The 19490-nt window shown below is 34.8% G+C and overlaps 3 protein-coding genes across 3 annotated transcripts; 1 reads left to right on the forward strand and 2 right to left on the reverse strand.

Moving 5' to 3' along the window:
- Window positions 1-1073: 1073 nt before the first annotated feature.
- On the reverse strand, window positions 1074-1988 carry LOC110113341. The gene has a single exon (XM_020845890.1). The coding sequence runs from the start codon at window positions 1986-1988 to the stop codon at window positions 1074-1076; it is 915 nt and encodes a 304-aa protein (XP_020701549.1).
- Window positions 1989-11061: 9073 nt separating this feature from the next.
- On the forward strand, window positions 11062-15225 carry LOC110113344 (transcription factor MYB13). The gene is made up of 3 exons (XM_020845892.2): window positions 11062-11194; window positions 12994-13123; window positions 14538-15225. The coding sequence occupies exons 1-3, from the start codon at window positions 11062-11064 to the stop codon at window positions 15223-15225; spliced, it is 951 nt and encodes a 316-aa protein (XP_020701551.1).
- A 607-nt stretch (window positions 15226-15832) lies between these two features.
- LOC110113347 (non-classical arabinogalactan protein 30-like) lies at window positions 15833-16339 on the reverse strand. The gene has a single exon (XM_020845896.2). The coding sequence runs from the start codon at window positions 16337-16339 to the stop codon at window positions 15833-15835; it is 507 nt and encodes a 168-aa protein (XP_020701555.1).
- Window positions 16340-19490: the final 3151 nt, after the last annotated feature.

Consider the following 19490-nt stretch of genomic DNA (forward strand, 5'->3'; position numbering starts at 1 on the left):
GTTAAGAAAGGTAGAGGCGGACCTAAAAAGACTTGGTTAGAAAATATTAGAAATGACATTTCTTTATTAGATTTAAACGAGAATTTAACTTTTAATAGGACACTATGGAGAAAAAGGATTCATTTAGTTAACCCCACGTAGTTGGATAAAGGCTTGATGTTTGTTTTTGCTATTGTACAATATGTTAACTTAAAATTTTAAAATTTAAATTTGTTTGTTTAAAGTAACATATATTTGATGTATTTGATGGTGGGTTTTTATCAAAATAGTGGATTGTATAGTATGATTAGTTTTTTTTTTTTTTTTGAGAAAATGCATTAAGCAATATTATTAAGAGAAAAAAGGAAACTAAACAAAGTAAAGAGCATCACATTCCTCCTTCAACACATTGTTGAAAGTAGGAGGAATGTTATTATCTACCAAATTGTCCCAAATAAAATCACCCAATCTAGCATGGTTAGCACAACAATCGTCTAACTTATTACATATTCTATTTACACATTGAAAAATCACTTGATTGAAATTCCTAAGAAAGAAAAAATCCATAATATGATGACTGTTACCTTCGGATGGGCCTTCATTAAAGATCCTTTGGATATGCTTCATGACATTGAAGTTGTCACCATCAATTATGATTCCTTTAGCATCATACATCCATTCTTGAATAACCTTATTTAAGGCCATAAGAGCTTCTAATTCAAGAGAAGAGATGTCCCAGTGACATCTTTTGAAACCGAAGGCATACAAGAATCTGCCTTTACTATCTCTTATCACACCTCCAATTCCAGCTATGTAGTTTTCAGCAAGAGAAGCATCCACATTGAGCTTGATCCATTTGGTTGAGGGGGTTTCCAATTGTTAGAAAATAGCAAATGCTGATTAGAAGCCCAGTTTATCGAAATCATATCATTGTTGAAAGAGAGGGAGGAAAAGCTGATTGCATTGGCAGCAATAACTTGAAGGCTATCTTCTATCTTTCCGTGAACTAGTTTGCTCCTACTCTTCCATGAGAAGAAAACTGCTGAGCAATATAAATTCCCAAAGAAAGGATTGCAATTTGAATAAACCGAAAGTCAATTATAGCAGGATTCCAAATCAGAAAAAACCTGGATATTAAAACCCCATTTTTGAATAACACAGATCACTTTCTTAAGAAAGAAACAATTAACAGTTAAGTGATTGGCATCCTCCACTTCACAGCAACCTCTCGGGCACCCATTAAAATTAATGATTCTTCTATACATAAGGAATTCATTGGAACGAATAGCCTTATGGATTAACCTCCACCATAAAATTTTAACTCTTGGTCTCAACTTCAACTTCTTCAGCCACTTCCAGCTGACATCTTCTTCTTCAAGGGTGCTTCTTTGATCGGAAATTAAGGAAGCTAAAGACTTCCCTGAATATTTGTAAAGAATTTCCAACTCATCTCCCGGGCTTCCTACATTGATGGGGACTGTAGATATTAGATCTACTAACTCCTTACCAAAAGATTGATTTAGCATTTGAATGTTCCAGCTTCCATTATGAAGGAAATATCTCAAACAGCATTGCTCATCAAGAAGATTGGAGACATACGTAGGCCATCTATCAATAGATTTATCAAGGATCCAAATATCCTTAGTGGTATTGATGCTTTTACCATCCGAAACTTTCCATTTGACAATTTGTTGAAGGAATTTACCACCATTATTTAAGATTTTCCAAGTAGGAGAACATCCCAACTTAGATTCAGAAAAACAGAAATTCCTACCATACTTGGCAATAAGAATTCTATTCAACAGAGAACCTGGGTTAGAGATTAAACTCCAAGGAAATTTTTCTCTCCAAGAGCCAACTTTATCTACTGCAGATACCACTCCTTGCCCTCCAAACATAATTTGCTTGTAAAGAATTTTCCATTCTACATAATGAATTCCCGAGCTTTTATCTGCCTTATTCCAAAGAAAATTTATGCATAGCTTATCAAGGTCTCTTAACACTCCCATGGGAATAAGAGAGTGAGTAGAAATAAAAACAGGGATAGAAAGGAGAGAAGTTTTGATTAATTGAAGTTTACCTGCTAGAGTAAGGGATACATTGCCCTATACATTAAGCTTATCATAAGCTTTTTCCAGAACTTCGTGAAAATCTGAGGCTTTTAGTCTTCTTAATGTCATCTTGATTCCAAGATAGTTCAATTCATCCACTGTTTTAAAACCCATAAGTTTGGAAATCACCTTTGATTTGTCTCTTTGTACTGCTTTGCCGAAAATCATAGATGAATTTCGATCATTAACTTTTTGCCCAGTCCATCTACTATACATCTTCAAAATCTTCTTAATCTTCTTAGCATTTTTCCGATTTGCATACGAAAAAACAATGATGTCATCTGCGTATAGAAGATGGGAAACAATTTCTGCTTTCGGGTTCACCTTCACTCCTATTTTGCTTCCATTTCTCCTGAATGCTTCAGTAAGTAATTCTGAGCATAAGATTAACAAGTACGGGGATAAAAGGCATCCCTGTCTGAATCCACATTCAGCCTGTATCCAATTAGAATTAGAACCATTTACAATGATAGAATATCTAGTGTCTACCACACACTGTAGAAGGAGATTAGTGAAAGACCAAGTAAAACCAAAAAGTTCTAAAACTTGTTTCAAGTTTCTCCACCCCCTACTATCATATGCCTGCTCCATGTCCACTTTAATTGCCATCAACCCTTTCTTTGCTTTGGAATTTCTAAATTTGTGAAAGATTTCTTGAGTGAGCAAGATGTTTTCCGAAATAGATCTCCCTTTGATAAATGCTACTTGGTTCTTAGAAATGAGTTTAGGAATACAATTGGAAATCCTGTTTAATAACATTCTTTCCACTATCTTGTAAATAGAATTACAAAGACTAATTGGTCTAAAATTAGGAGTCAATGGGTTCTTCATTTGGGAATAAGAACAACTAGAGTATTCTTCCAATCATCACACATAAACCCAAATTTAAAAAAAAAAGGCTTATAGCCTTCCAAACATCTAGCTTAATAATGGGCCAATAACATTTAAAGAAAGTATAGGAGATACCATCAATGCCAGGTGAAATGTTGTTCTCCATATGAGAGATCACAGCCTCCAACTCCTCTTTAGTAAATTCTGCCATGAGCTTTTCCCTATCTGCTTCATCCAAGGTTCTGGAAAGAGTCGGCCAACCGGAAAGAGAGCAATTTTTGGACTTCCACTTCTCCTGGAAAAAACTAGAGAATATTTCTTCAATGCAATTCTGATCTTCAGTCAAAATGCCTTCTGAATTCTTGATCTGCTTGAAAAAGTTGATATTGTGAAAGTATTCAGAGTTGGAATCACAGTCTTTATACCATTTCACTTTGGCTCTTTGTCTCCACCAAGAGCTTAATCTTCCCAAAGTAGCATTCAGCTCTTTAACTTTAAATCTTAATAAAGATATTTTATCTTTAGAAAGAGAACCCGAGAAAGCTTCCTCCTCCTGCAGTTCAACAGTCTCTGCTTTCAGTTTTTCCTTCAGAAAACTGAGGTTGGCATGTTTAGCTCTACTCCAGTGTAATAAGGCTTTGAGAGTTCTCTTAAATTTGATGTTCAGACTCTGAACTTCATTACCTCCTGCATATTTATTCCAAGACTTGGCTACTACATCTTTAGAAGCTGGATAAGAAGACCATACTTCTTCAAATTGTAGTTTTTTTGTTTTTTTGAAACCTGAATTGAATAATTTGATGGCAATAGGATAGTGGTCTGATCCCATTAAGGTTTTTGTTTGCCTCAAAGAAAACTCCCTTTCCCTTTCTCTTTGAACTTCATACAATCTTGGTTTAAATCACAAGTCTCTAAATTGAAAACACTCTCATTCTTCTCAAGACTATGCCCATGAGACTTGCCCAGTTTAACTCACTTACATCCTCACTCGCCTTTGTGCTTCTTGCATGAAAAATCATGTATCTGTAGTACCTGACCTAGGAGCAACTAGATCTGCCCTGATTTGCATGCCATTGCACTGTATTCTGTAACCTATGATCCAAGCTCACGTAAAATAATGCCTCTGTGCTTTAACCTATTTTTCTTGAATAATCCAGACCAATTCTTCTTGATCCTGCTCGACATGAAGCACAAACTAGATAAGAATGAATAAGAATAGCCAATGATATCCAAATTACATAGGAAATCACACTGAAATTTATCTCTGATATCAATTGTTCTGCAAAACAGTAGAAAACATCACAAATCACACTACCAAACAAAAAGAACATGATGCGATTTATGTGGCTCAACAAATAAGCCAACGTCCATTAGGAGGGAATGATTTCACTATATTGTGAAAAAATATGATTATAATTGGCTCTCTAGCTTGCTCATCTAACAGTCTACAAGCCTTTTATATAAATTTAAAAACAAATCTAATATAGAAATCCAAGCTAACTTGAAAACTCTAATTGATGGTATAATATGACAAATCTAATCAGTGTCATAATTAGAATCAATCAAAGCCATAATCTGATCCCATCAAATCCATAAGTTGATCTTCTCCATATTTAAAGTAATTTGAAAATTTCCATAAGATATTACAAATCCATAGACATTAAACTAGTGAGTCCTAGCTATTTTTTATCATTAGTCTCACCAAACAGAAACTGACAAACATCAGGAAGTATTTAGGGCCAACACGATCAGAGGAAGGAACTGCAATGGAAATGGCCAAATGCAGTGCAACAAGAAAGAAAATGAGACATAACCTATGGTTTTATCAATGCTATTACTGTATGAGGAAAATCTATATTTCTACTATAATCCTAAGTGCATGCTTTTCATCCTTTTTAATCTCTCTCTCGCTCTCTCTCTCTCTCTCTCTCTCTCTCTCACTCACTTTTGAATACTCATTCCCTGCTGTGTACTTACTTTTCATAACATTTACTCAAAATAGCAAAATATTTTTTTTATAAATTAGAAAATAATTAAACTGTATCTTCTAAAATATTAATTTTTAGTAGATACCAGCTGTAAAGAGAAATTATATAAGTTATAACTTTATATAAATGGCATGCATTGGAAAAGATAGCCTTAGCTTTTCTCTGCTAGGGTTTTGTCGTGCCTTCTCTTCTCCCGCGCTCTTCCCGCGTCTCCTCATGGGGAGGGGCCTCCCCCTCCCCCCTTTTGCCATTTTCATGGTGTCATCCTCCTACCTTGCGGATTTCCCCCCACTTCTTGGAGCGGTTCCTCCGGTTCTCTCGGTTCCCCCTAGTCTCAATTTCATTTCCAACCTTACCAACCAAGATCCGGTGGCAAATGATTTCTCTCTTTCATTCATTCCCCCTCCTACTAAGATTTCCTTCTCTGTAGAAGATCTGGCGCTCGGGGTTCCTGATTGGAACCTATTTCTGGTTGGATATTCGGTAAGTCCAAGACCTACCTATATGAGTCTACTGAACTCCATCAAGAAGGTTTGGGCTCCCAAAGGTTCTGTTGATCTTCTTTCCTTGAATGATGGATTTGTCCTTTTTAAGTTTGCCTCCACGGAGGACTAAGAGGTTGCATGGATGGGGGGATCGTTGTTTTTCTATGGTCATCTGTTCATCTTACAAAAATGGTCTCCTAAGTTCATTTCCAAGTGTGATGAATTTAGCGCCATTCCCATTTGGATAAAAATTTTGTATTTGTCGTTAGCTGTTTGAAACCCTTTAGGGATTTCTAAAATTGCCATTTTTTTCGGTCATCTGTTGGTTGTGGACGCTCTTACCGCTCATAAAATGCGGTTGACTATTCGTAGAGTTCGTGTTATGGTTTCTAGCAAATCTTCTTTCTCGAATGTTATTCCAGTTAGTTTGGATGGTGATGATGTTGAACTCAAAGTCATCTATGATTGGAAGCTGACTCCCTATTCTAGTTGAAGCTCTCTGATTCATCCTCCTAGCCTTTGCCCAAAAAATTCACAACCTAAAACTACTCAGCCTCTATCCCGTGGTAGAAGCAAAAGTCATGCCCAATAACCAAGACTATTACCTCCCACTGCTAGCTATCCAGCTCTGCTCCCAAACCCACAGCCTCAATATGTTATGCAGACTAGCTCCCAAGTCATTGCTAGCAATTTGGATCGCTCCCCAAATGTCTTTCAACCTACTGAAGATGATTCTGATCAATGTCATTCTATCTGCATTGAGATTGCTCGGCCCTCTTCCCTTGAGTTTAACATTCAAACATATTCAATTCCTAATCTAAATTCTCCCACGAATGAAATGTCCCCTAAAGACCCTTCCACCTGCTCCGATGATTCTCCTGCTCGGGATAAGTTGGAAAATATGCATAAATCTCCTAACTACCAGATTTCTAAACCCCCCCCCCCCCCCCCGGCCTTCTCATCCTGGCTTTCTAACGCACCTCCTTCCACCACATCCCCTAATAAATTCTCTATTCTTCAACCGAAAGAACAACCCAAGAAATTGGAAGACTCTGAAACCTCATCTACCAGTTTCTCCCACTCACAGGACGACCCTCTTGGGAAACAAAATTAGATATCAAGCCCCACAACTCAAATCCCCAAGATCCAAAAGTTCCAAGAAGGCGCAAACATCCTCTAAATCCAAATGACTCTTCCTTCTTTGGGATGCTGGAATGTTCGAGGTTTTAATAATCCCAAAACGTTTTTGCTTGTAAAATACTTATTACCAATCATCGTCTTGATATGCTCTGCATACTTGAAGCAAAAATTCCCCCTCTCATTGACTTAGACCCATGGTTCTCTATTTCCCACCATATTTTTCCTCATGAGATGAGTTTCCATAATGGCTACTCCTCTTCCTCTAGAAGAATATGGCTGAAATGGAATTCCAATAATGTTAACTTTGAACCCTCTATTACCTCCCCCCAACTTGTTCACGACACCCTTTCCCTTAGATCCACTTAACACTTTCTCATCTTTATTATCTATGCGGCCAATACCCAATCTGAAAGAAGTTATTTGTGGAACTAGTTGTCTTATTTAGCTTCTAGCATCACCTCCCCTTGGATTATTATGGGGGATTTCAATTGTTACAGGATGGCAAAAGAGAAATTGGGTGGGCTCCAGCCTCCTCATAGCCAACTTAATGAAATTAATAGTTGGATTTTTTTATTCTGGTACTATTGAGCCGGCTTCTGCTGGTTTGAGTTTTACTTGGTTTAACCAGCGTGCTACCAACCCGATTCATATTAAATTGGATAGAATGCTAATAAATTATTCTTGGCTTGAAAAGTACCCCACCTCCTTTTATAAGGTGGAGTCCCCTGGATGTTCTGATCATTCCCCGTTAGTGCTCTGTTTTGGAGACCCGTTGCCTACTTATGGGAGATTTTTGTTTAAAAATTACTGGATAAACATGGAGGGGTACTGGAATGGTGTGATCTCTATTATTTCCAAGCATTCGGAGACTAGCCAAATTGCCAACCTTTACTTTAAACTTAAAAACCTGAAGGCTTTTTTGAACTAGAATAAGTGGTCCAATTCCACTTTCCTCAAAGATTCTATTGATAATATGGGTTATAACTAGAAAAGATGCCTTGAGCAAATTCATCTTAATCCGCTTGATACCAATCTCAATGCCACTCTCAAACAGATTAATTCAACCTTATCTTATTATCAAAGTGCTTGGACCTCTTGGATGTTTCAAAGATCTAAAGTTAAATTGTTAACTAATGGGGAAGATGACCTTGGTTTTTTATATGCAAGGATCAAAACTAGAGGTAACATCAATCGGATTAGGGAAATTTCTACTCTTGAAGGTCATTTTTTCACTAATAATTCGGTTGCTAATGCCACGATTAGATACTTTTAGGATCTTTTTAATTTCCCCAAATCGAATAACCATAATTGGGGGCCTATTCCTTCAGGTCCCACCATTCATGTAGATCTTATTGATCCCCTTATTGCTCCTGTCTCGGATCTGGAAATTAAAACTGTTATTTTTGCGGGTGCTTCTTCTTCTGCCCCTGGACCTGATGGCTTCACTTTTGAATTCTACAAGACTTCTTGGGACATCACTGGGTACTATGTTTGCAGAGCGGTTAAAAATTTTTTCAACACTGATCTTCTCCCTAACTATGTTAAGGCCATAGCTCTTGTATTAATCCCTAAGCATTCGCATGCCTTTTGCATCACTAACTATAGGCCGATCTCTCTTTGTAAAACTTTTTACAAAATTACTGTGAAGATCTTGGCTAATCGCATGAAAGGGATCATGCCCCATATTATTCATGACAATCAAGCTAGCTTCATTAAAAATAGGGTATCATCTAATAATGTGTTCCTTGCTTCGAAAATTCTTAGAGATTTCAATCATGATGCTAGAAATGACTTTTTCTGTGCTAAATTAGATATTAAAAAAGCCTTCGATTCTGTTTCTAAAGATTTTCTTGTTGTTAGGCTGAAGGAGAAAGGCTTTCCCCATAAGTTTATTTCTTGGATCAAGGGTTGCATTATGGAGGTTCCTTTTTCCATTTGCATTAATGGGATCCTTGAGGGTTACATCCAATCCTCCTCGGGGCTTAGGCAAGGCTGCCCTCTCTCTCCGTTATTGTTTGCCATTGTGATGGATGCGTTCTCTAATGCCTTGGATGCTGGCAATTTTTGGGGGGTTGTGAGGGGCTCAACTATGTTTAATCACTTACTTTATGCTAATGATGTCTTTGTTTTTGGACCTGCCACTCTTGATAACGCTCATGCTCTTAATGGCACTTTAGACAGATTTGCTGCCTTTGCTGGACTCTCCGTCAACAAAAGCAAATGCTTCATTATTTTCTCCTCTAACTCTATTTTAGCCAATGAAATTTCTTCTATTCTTGGATATTCCATTATGGATAGTTATCTGAAATATCTTGGCATACCTATTGGCATAAAAAAACTCTCTTCCACTCACTTCTAATCACTATTGAGTAGAATCTCTACGCTACTTGTTGGTTGGAAAGCTATGTTTTACCTTTTGCAGGTAGAGTCTAATATCTAAAATTCATTATCGCTAACACCATAGCATATTGGATTAGAGGTGAAATAATACATAAATGCTGCTGTAAATAGATAGATAGATTGTGCTCTAAATTTCTTTAACATGGGTCTTATCGGAGAAGAAGTTACATCTTATAGCCTGGAACAAAACTTGCATCCCTACCTGCTTTAGGGGTCTTGGCATTTCTAAGACTCATTCTTTAAATTTTGGTTTTGGTTGCAACTTTATTTGGAGATTTTATAACAACTTCTCACCGATCTTCTCTTGGTTGAGATTAAAATACATATCTCCTTTCAAACCTCCTAACCCAGCTGCCTCTAAATTTTGGAAATGCATTTGCTCTATTGCTGTCCGTATAAAACACCTGATCCAATTCCAGATTATCAAGTCTCATAGTTGCTTATCAATGGATTGGGACCCGTGGATTAACGAGAAATCTTTAATGACCTTTCCTCTCATTTGCCTTATGGATTCATTGGTGTCAAAGAATTTGTCTCTGATGGAAAGTGGAATTTAAGTGAGAACCTTTCTTCTCAGGTGTAGCACGTTATTTCTTCTATTCCCATTTTAGATTGCCCTTCTAATGTTGCTTGGAAGGGGGAAGGTGTGCCGTGTTTTAAAAGTTTTAAAATGCTTTATTACTCTGATCTTGAAAAGGTTACCTGGGATAAATATATTTGGCATAAGCGTGCTTCCCTTCGATTTTCTTCTTATTTTTGGTTAGCTATAAGGGGAGGTTTAAAAATGACTGAGGTGCTTGCGAAAAGAAACATTTATAATACCCCCTGCTGCCCATTATGCTCCATTGAAGATGAAAGTATCAATCATATGTTTTTTCAATGTGAATTTTCCTTTTAGATTTTACGCACTCTTATCCCAATGGCTGAAGGTTTTCTGTTGAGACCTGGCTTACTTCAACTTTTTGAATTTTTGGAGGAAGTTCAGGGGTTTAACTATAATGATAAGAACTTCTGTTTTTTGTCATTTGCTGTTTGATTTATTATATTTGGAGGGAAAGAAACAAACAAAGACATTCTGGGAAACATTGTTCTACTAATGCCTTTTATCATTTGGTTTCTTTAGTCATTTTGTTGAAGGTTAAAAGATGGAAAAACTTTGAAATTCTGAGCAAGAAATTCCCTTCGTGCTTATCTCCCCAACTGTATTTTCGGGATGGATCTGCTAATATCTCTGGGCAATGATGTGCCGAACTGGTTTTGGTTCTGTGTTACCCCTGGACAGCCTCAATTCCAGTTAATTTTTTGGTCCAGTACTTGGCCTGACATTCTGCACCCTGCTGGACCAGCGAGTAGCATTTTGATGGCAACCGGGTACATTTAATTTATGTGGTCTCTAAAGGCTATGAGCAATTTCTGCTTTGATGGATTTTGGCTTCTTGCCAGTTCGGTTTTTTTCGTGAGCCCTCCGAGATAATTTTTTGGTATTTTGGCTGGTTTTGTTCACAGCTCTTTTTTCTTATTAATCTTTGTTGTTCGATTTAATTCTCTTATAATTCTTTTTTATTAATATACGGGTCAAGCCCCAAATTTTCTCAAAAAAAAATCTTTATATAAATATCCTATTGTTTATGCTAATTCAACTTATTATTTTGCCTTTAATTAAGTCTTACATTTTTTATTAATAATATTTTTAAAGCTATTGATTTAATTTTCTCGTAGTTGTTTAATGGCCGTATAATAGAAGTACGGCGCAGAGATGACCAAAGACGTCTACTTACGTATCGTACTTCGAGAAAAACGAAGAGAGAGAGAGTTTGATGGTGAGTCACAATCGGGTTAGATAGAGAAGGGCGGACCCCATCAGGTGGATTTGTCCGACAGAATGACTGAAAGAAGGGGACAGAGAGAGAGAGAGAGAGAGAGAGAGGAGCTGCGACTCTACCTCTCCAGCATCTTTGAGTTACTCATAAAAGAGGAGCCACTGGGTTGGCAGAGATCGAGCTTGCAACCAAGAATTTCAAAGCAGTAGAGCAAAGTTCTTTCTGTATCGTAATACCGCTTTGCCAAGGAGTTCGAGAAAGCAAAGCTGAGGACAAGAAGAAAAAGAAAGCATTTAAAAGAGTGATCATGGGGCATCACTCCTGCTGCAATCAGCAGAAGGTGAAGAGGGGGCTGTGGTCTCCTGAGGAAGATGAGAAGCTTATCAAGTATATTACCACTCATGGCTATGGCTGCTGGAGTGAAGTTCCTGACAAAGCAGGTCTTTTTAATTGCGCTTTGTTTTAGTATTTATTTCTAAATATCTCTTGTTTATTCCCTGAGAAATTCACTTCCTCCCCACATTAATAAAAAATTCTCCAGCATATAGTAATTATAATAAAGGCTTTACAACGAAAAAATGCTGTGGTCAACGCATAAAATAATATGAATTTTTGTATTTCAATATAGAGATATTCGTCGCGGCTCTTATCTTTTATTATTAAATTTGATATTAAATTTTTCTGAGGATAAGATATTACCTGAATAGTACGTTGCGTCGATAGTACTGAAGCTATTTTTCAACAAATGTAAAGAATTGAATTTCACCTTTAAAAAATAAGGTGCAATTTTTTTTTGGCATTAATGATTTACTGTTTTTACAAAATTATATATATATCTATATTCTGCATGTTCTTGAAAGTTTTGTCTATTACTTTCCCGCGATGCAATTTTTTTCATTTCTTTTATGTTATTTTGAATTAAAACACATGATATTACTGCACTAAAAGTTATTTTTACTCTAAAACTACTAATTATAGTCACATTTTATAAAAGGTGTGAATAAATGGTAAAATATTTTTGACATATTTTAAGGAAAAAAACATATATATTATTCAAAATTTTCTGATTCACATATTGGCATCCTATCAAAAAGTTTGAATTAACAAAATAATATATCTACGCATGCTGTCAAGATAAAATTCTCAAAAAATTTTACTGAAATCGGAATATGGGTTATAATTCCGTCATTTTCTTTTAAATTTCAGTGATAGTGTTACAAATAGAAGTAGTTGTTTGTTAGTTTGTAAATCGCTAATTTTTAAATGTTATTATTATGTAACTTTTTAAGGTGGTATAGTAAGTACATTTTAATCTTACTTTTTAATTTTTAGACATACATTTGAAGTTTTGGATATTTAAAAATGGTTTTATAACAGGTTAATTTTTAGCCATATTTAATGAAAATGGAAGTTTTATGGTTCATTATTATAGGCTGCAATTGGGATGGCTTTCTTACTGCTTTAGAAGCAACTATTTAGTACAAAAATTAAAAATTTTTGTATTAAAACTGTTTTAAGAAGCACTGAAAAAACATACCAAATGAAGCTTAAGGCCTTGTTTGTTTCGGCATTTTTTTTCCTTTTCTGTTTAAAAATGGAGAAATTTATTTTTGTTGATGTTTGGATGGGACGCTTCTATAAAAATGATTTTTAGGGAATTTTATTTTTCTACTGTTTTGAGAAGCTTTTTGATATTTGCTTCTTCGTTATAAAACTCCATCCTCCTAATCATTATTTCTAAAACTATCTTTTATAAAAGTAGAGGAAGAACCAAATGAAGCCTACGTATTTAATTTGTTAAGCTTTCCTTTTATTTAGTGAGTCTGACAGTCTGTTATATATGTATATATAGGATAAATTGTTTGCTTTCGAGAGAAAAGTAAAGACTCTAAATCAAACATCAGTTAATTAACAAGTATTCCTTACTCTCAAAGCCTAAACAGCATGGTCATGTTGCATTTTATACATCTTTAAATCTACCAAATTCTGGTGTTTGGATGTTGTCTTCAGGTATCCTTTGATTATTTTTTGATATCCTGCTTTCTCCAACCGCACTTTTGTTGTGGTCTGCAAACTTTAGAGCAAAGAAAAGGATGCTTAATGTTTAATTCATTGGATTTTAGTCTAATTATGAATTTTAAAAATTATTATGGTTTCTAGTGGAAGGTCATGTAGCTTAATAAAATAATAGATTTCGTCACTTCAAAATTAATTAACCTTGCAATGAGATGGATAGCAGGACTTCAAAGATGTGGGAAAAGTTGCAGATTGAGATGGATAAATTACCTGAGGCCTGACATTCGACGTGGGAGATTCAGCCCTGAAGAGGAGAAACTAATCATTAGCTTGCATGCAGTGGTTGGAAACCGGTTTGAATTCTGAATCGCTTTTCTAATAATGTCTGCTTATTACGTTAAACGCTTGCATTACAAACATTTTTTATGGCATGTTGGCGCATCCCAAGTTTTTTTATCAAGACTTTTTTTTTTTTTAATCGTGTAATGAAAAGATTTGTAATTAATTGTTTTTTCTAAGCTATATTAATAAAAAAATTTATTTCGTTAGAAATTCTTAAAAACTGTGATTATTATATTTTTTTGTCTAAGTGTGAAATTAGATCTTTAATTATATTTTAAGCCAAATATCAATTAAATTTTTTTTTTTTATTGCATACTTTATATATACTCATATTTTATCAAAAAATGTGACTAAAATCAAACTTGAGGCTATAGGTGTTATTTTTATTCAGTAATTTTGAAAGACTACAATTAAACCTCAATATTTGACTATAATTTAAAAGAAAATTTGACTACACCTCAAGTTATTTATTATGATGATATATATTGTATACTTGTATAGATTTCCTGAATCACCAGGAAAGAAAAATGCTTTATACACCGACTGTCATAAATTTTTTTTAAGTAAATATAATTTCTTACTAAACATAATTTCTTAGTACTGAACATCTTTTAATTTTTTATTTTTTATATCTTACATTTTATGATAAATTTGAATTAAAAATTCATATATTTACACATGACATGATCAACTCATGAGAATTTAATAAAAGCTAAATATGTTGGTCGTTTGTCTTGCGCTTTAGGATTTTGATAATATTGCAATAAATGAAAATAGTTGAATTTTGGCATAAAAGTATTCAAATATTAAGTGCTACACACCTAAATTTTCTAATTTTTCAGCAAAAGAAAAGATTATGTTCTTGTGTGTCCATAATATTTCTTAAATTACTGAAGAGTAAATTTACTCAATAACGACATGCATGTCTTAATAAATCATTTTCCCTAACAAGAATAAAAAAATTTAGAAACTAATAATGGGATTTGCGTATTGGTTTAATTAATATTCACTGTAACCTTAAATAATTCAATTTCTCTCATATAAATCAATAATTAAAAAATATATAAACTTTTACTCAACATAACATATAAACACTTCTATTAAATTCTTATTTTCAGTCTATCAATTCATCCGAAGTGAACCATTACTTGTAATGTTTTTGCTTTATTAGGATGCAATTAAAACTGTTGTTCCAAATATAGCTGGTTTGCAAATATAGTTAGCTTAGTTGATAAACATTTTAAAAGTCATTTCATTATTTTGGAGTAGAACCTCTTCCACATCAAATGTGTATTTGGCAGTCAAACTCAGAAAAAAATAAAAAGTAATTGCATCATTAACTAACTGACATGATAGGCACTTAACATTTACTTTTTGTATATTCTTTTCATTAATAATTACTTACATCATGACTTTAAACTGTAGATGGGCTCATATTGCAAGCCACCTGCCTGGAAGGACAGACAACGAGATAAAAAATTATTGGAATTCATGGATCAAGAAGAAGATAAGAAAGCCGAACACAGGCACATCTACTTCTTCAATTCGCCAAAATTCAAATATTCAGATTCCACCAACATTTACACAAGACTTCAACTCCCTCGCTCAATTTGAACCACTAGCAAATCAAGTCATGACAAACTCAAATCCAAATGACAACAGCTCCATCTTCCCTTCTTCCCCCATCCCTCTATTCATGTTCGAGTCCGAGTGCGGCGCCACAATGGGCAAAGATGATCATGAGCTTGTCGCCGACGTCGGAAACCTGAACTTGGTTGATATTTGGAGCACAAATGGCAACCAGAACGATCATCAGGCATTATCTCCTCTCTGCTCTTTTGTCGATCATAACTATTTGCCTCCCCTTGTGGACGGGATGGTAACAATGGGTCCACCTCCTGGCTGCATTGGTGAGGATTGTGCGGCTAGCGGCAGCCATGAATGTTTTGAAAAGAACGAATTAAGTGAGTGGGTTGAAGCTCAGCAATACCCGGGCTTCTTCATTTGGGACCAAGGATTACAAGGTCAGATCGGAGGTGAAGATCTGCCTGTCTCGAGTCCTCCAAAATCTAACACTGATACCTCAGTTGACACATTTCCTTCCTCTTTGTGAATAGCTTTGCATTGGAAAAGCATAACTCAAATGTTTTGAGCTTGGTTTAAGCTCATGACAAGTGGCAATTCTTTCTAAACTGAAAGAAACTTCTATGGATCGGTTGAAAAACAACATACAAAACAGTCTTTGCTAAGCAGCTTTTTAAAACAGAATTTATCATCCTAAAACAACAACACATTGTCAAATATATATATATATATATATATATATATGTTTATTCAATCGTATACAACTTTCTAATTAGTTTGATTTTGATTAATTTTTATAAGCTTCTATGCTTAATAAATCAAACAAGACTAAAATCTGATTTGATCTTTTTCAGCTTGATAAGCTAACGAGCCAAACAAGAACAGAAACTTTGGTTTGCTTTGCTAAATGAGCGTAGCCTAATAATATTTGAGTTCACTCAAACTCGCTCATTTCATTACACTTCCACTGCCATCAAAACAAAAGTATTATTGCGTTGCTTGTATAACAAAAATCCAAAGAAACCAATCTGTAATCACTTCAAAATTAACCACAAATCACAGTAACACCACTGAGACAAACAAACACATACAACAACTGAGAATCACAGCAACAAACTTCTCACTTCCCAGTCTAACTAATGATCAGCAGGAACACAGTTAACCTGCTTAAAAGCCAGTGGCGGAGCAGCATATACCACCACTTCATATCCCTTCTCCTTCATCACCTTCTTCCCCTCCCTAACTCCAGCTCCTGCTATCCCTAAATTGATATTAGTAAGCAAATTACAAGTGCTGTCAGGTGAAGCCAGCAGGTGAATACTACAACCACTAATCTCCTTCTTCTTAACACCTTCTGTTCCCTCCATTCCTTGAATTGGAGCGTAGTAATATCCAGTGTTATCAGTTTGAATGGCTTTGTAGAACCAAACTCTCTTCTTATGATCCTTGCATGCAATTCCAACCTTCGCTGAAGCAAGGGGCTTTGCACCTTCAAGCGACCAAGAACCAGTATGCTCGCAGCTTTGGCAATACACCATGCCTTCTACAACTGTAAACTCTTTTTGGTTTTTGGATTCTTCATGAGCAGATAAGAGAAGGGGGAAGAGGAGGAGGATGAGGAGGTCTTGGATTGAGATTTTCATTTGTGTTCTGTTTTGTTGTTGTGGAGATCGGAAGAGAGAGGAAAAGAACTTTTTTTCTTGTTGGAGATTGAATGGAGATTGGAGATATTATATATGTCTGAAATGCTATGGTTTTGTTCATAGAAAGTAGTGGCCTTCCTCTAACAAATGGAACAGCTATGAATTCAATATTGGATTGGGCGTGAATGCCATTACCTGGACTTGAGAAGACGTGTGAGTTGGTGGGAAGAGTAATGCTATAGTTTTTTTATTTATTTATATTTTCTTGTTTGGTTTAAAAGAAGATATAACATTTCATTTGGAATAATAGTTATCTATAATAAATTGTCATTATTATTATGTTAATTTTATTACTTTTAATTATATTATTATTTATTACGTCATCCGGTTTGACCCAGGTTCGACCGGTCGAACCATGAACCTCTCATTCTTCCGGTTCGTTGTCCGATCCGATTTTCACAACCTTGCTTTTAAGATCCATTTTGACAAAAAAAAAATTGATAAATAAATTATGTCAATATTTGTTTATGAATATACTACATGTAATAAAAATGGTGGCTAATAATTATACCTCAATATCTTCCTTTCTCAAAAAAAAAAAAAAAGGTTTAAACTCTTATGTCACAAGCAACCAAAAAAAATTTTTTTTTTGAAGGGTCAGAGTACATTAAAATTGTTCCATTTGCCGTCTCATTACTGTAGCCAAGAGGAGTTCTAAAATCAAAATTAAGAATGCAAATAACATGGTGAGAGAGGCGTGAAAAGGAAAAGGAAAGTTGTGCTCGAGGTTATGAGTTGTGAGAAATGAGCAAAGGGGAAAACGAAGTAGGCAGTTGGGTTGAGGGAAAGCAAGTCATTTGGAAGCAGTCTCCATTTGGGCCTTTGATATGATATTCTTTCCATAGTGAAAATTTTATAAGAAAGTTATTGTGAAAGTTAGTAAGAAAACTATTCCGAACAAAACCTAAAGTATATTCTTCCATATTAAATCATAAAATTGTTAGGTCTTATTATTTATAAAAATAATGCTAATTTTTTTATGTAAACTAATCCTTCACATTTAAATTTGCATTAAAATGAGTGCAAAACATAAAAAAATCAATTAAAATGTATATTACACATATCTTAAAATAAATACAATACTTTAAAGATCCATTTTTGAGAAAAAAATTTAATAAATAAATTATGCAAAAAAAAATTTATAAATATACTACATGTAATAAAAATAGTGACTAATAATTATATCTCAATCTCTTCCTTTTCTTAAAAAAAATGCTTTAAACTCTTATGTCACAAGCAACCAAAAAAAAATAAAAAATTTCAAGGGGGCGCACGTGCCCCCCCTTGCCCCCCCTCCCTTCCCTCCCACAGTTATGTAGGGGCCTACACATTAATATCAGAAAATGATTATAAGTCCTTAATGAGAACAATTGTTCACTATGCTCAAAAGAGCTACATTATAGAGAAAGAAAGAAAGCTAAGAGCCTTTGTTCCCAACTAATTACAATATGCCAAAATAAGAACCTATGAAAAAGCCTAAGGGAGGCCAAGAGCCGACAGCAAAAAAAAAAGGAGAGTGAAAGAAAAAAAAATTAAGCAGCCCATCCTACAAAAATAGAAGCTACTCGAACATCAAATATAATCTTTAATCCAAACCATCGAAACAAGATTTCTAAAAACGTACAAAGGCCGGCACCAGTGCTGCACCTAAATGAGAAAATCATGACACTCAAAAAATAGCAGAGATGAACCATCAGACAAATCAGATCAAGCAAAAGCCATTCTAGAATAAGTGCCCTAACATGATAAACTGAGACAACGACCAAGGCATAATAAAAGCCATGAAAGGAGAACATGAATCAAGAAGCATTGAAACACACAGCCAAACCAATAGATTAGATAGCAACGATTTGATAAAAATAGAGACTGAGAAAAATAGAAAATACTAATAGCTGAGAAAAGCGAATAAAGAACAAGAATACATCAGCAAAAACAAAACTACACATGAATAGGAAGATTAATAACTAAAATATTTAAAGATGATAACATTAAGCATGATCCGACCATAAAATGAAAAATCCAAATTAGCAGATATAAGGGAAACCCCAAGCATCCAATAAAATGCAACATTTGATAAACATAGGTACATTCATGTGATTAAGAGAGCAAAGGATGTTTCTAGTAGAACTAACGCTAGCCAGATTGCCGGCACATAAATTCACAGCTAAAATAATAGTAGAGAAAGCATAATTAAAATTTAGTAAAAGAGTTCGAACTCTACGGGAATTATAACAAAACGACATGTTCACAGCAACAATGTTATTTGCGATATTACGAACCTTTTGATCATCTAATTCAATCCAAATGTATTGAAAATATAGATTATAGCAAACTTTTAAGCCAATTTTAAGAGCGGTGAGATTGGTAGCAACAATATTAGATGAAGGATACACAGAGCAATAACCAAACACCAAAATTACCATGTGCATTCCTAATGAGCCCACCCAAAACCACAATTCAGATTAAAAAGAGAGGTGTGAATATTGAGTTTCAGATCTCCAGCTTTGGGTTTAGTCTAATTAATGGTTATGGGGGAAAAGCAAAAGAAGTATTGCTGGAAATATTGAAATAAGTCAACCAGACCTCCCTTGCCCTTGAAATGATTGGTCAAGAGAATATTAACCTGAAAATGTTGATGAATACTAGCTATGCATTAAAGAGCTAATAACCCTTTTATGACACATCTTGATATCATTATGCTTGCTATTGTTTCTTTTCTCCTAAAACATCCACAAAACACCTAACGGAATGACCTTTAAGCTGCAAAAAAAATATCGTTGTGATACATATTAGTAAAGAAAATCGTCATATTGGTAGCATAAACACATAAATTAATGTCAAGAACAATTTGAATACCATTCCAAACCTTCGCAGCAATCAGATTGTAAAGAAAAACATGATTAATAGTTTCTAAGCCTAAACTACATTGGCATTTAGAAGCAAGATTGATCCCCTTCAATTTGAGCCTAGAATCAACAAGGATAAAGCCTTTCAGAATTCTCCAACCTAACAAAGGGTACTTAATGGGAATAGTAGACTTCCATAATTTTTGAAAGTAGCATTAACATGATTGTTGTTTCTCAAAAAAACC

Source organism: Dendrobium catenatum, unplaced genomic scaffold (assembly GCF_001605985.2).
Source record: "Dendrobium catenatum unplaced genomic scaffold, ASM160598v2 fragScaff_scaffold_1056, whole genome shotgun sequence".
Lineage (NCBI taxonomy): Eukaryota > Viridiplantae > Streptophyta > Magnoliopsida > Asparagales > Orchidaceae > Dendrobium > Dendrobium catenatum.

Excerpts from the sequence above, each read along its gene's own strand:
- LOC110113341 (XM_020845890.1), bottom strand. The coding sequence starts at position 1,988 with ATGGGAGTGTTAAGAGACCTTGATAAGCTATGCATAAATTTTCTTTGG.
- LOC110113344 (XM_020845892.2), top strand. The coding sequence starts at position 11,062 with ATGGGGCATCACTCCTGCTGCAATCAGCAGAAGGTGAAGAGGGGGCTG. Across the intron at positions 11,195-12,993 it reads TGAAGTTCCTGACAAAGCAG|GACTTCAAAGATGTGGGAAA; the intron begins GTCTTTTTAATT and ends GATGGATAGCAG. Across the intron at positions 13,124-14,537 it reads CATGCAGTGGTTGGAAACCG|ATGGGCTCATATTGCAAGCC; the intron begins GTTTGAATTCTG and ends TTTAAACTGTAG.
- LOC110113347 (XM_020845896.2), bottom strand. The coding sequence starts at position 16,339 with ATGAAAATCTCAATCCAAGACCTCCTCATCCTCCTCCTCTTCCCCCTT.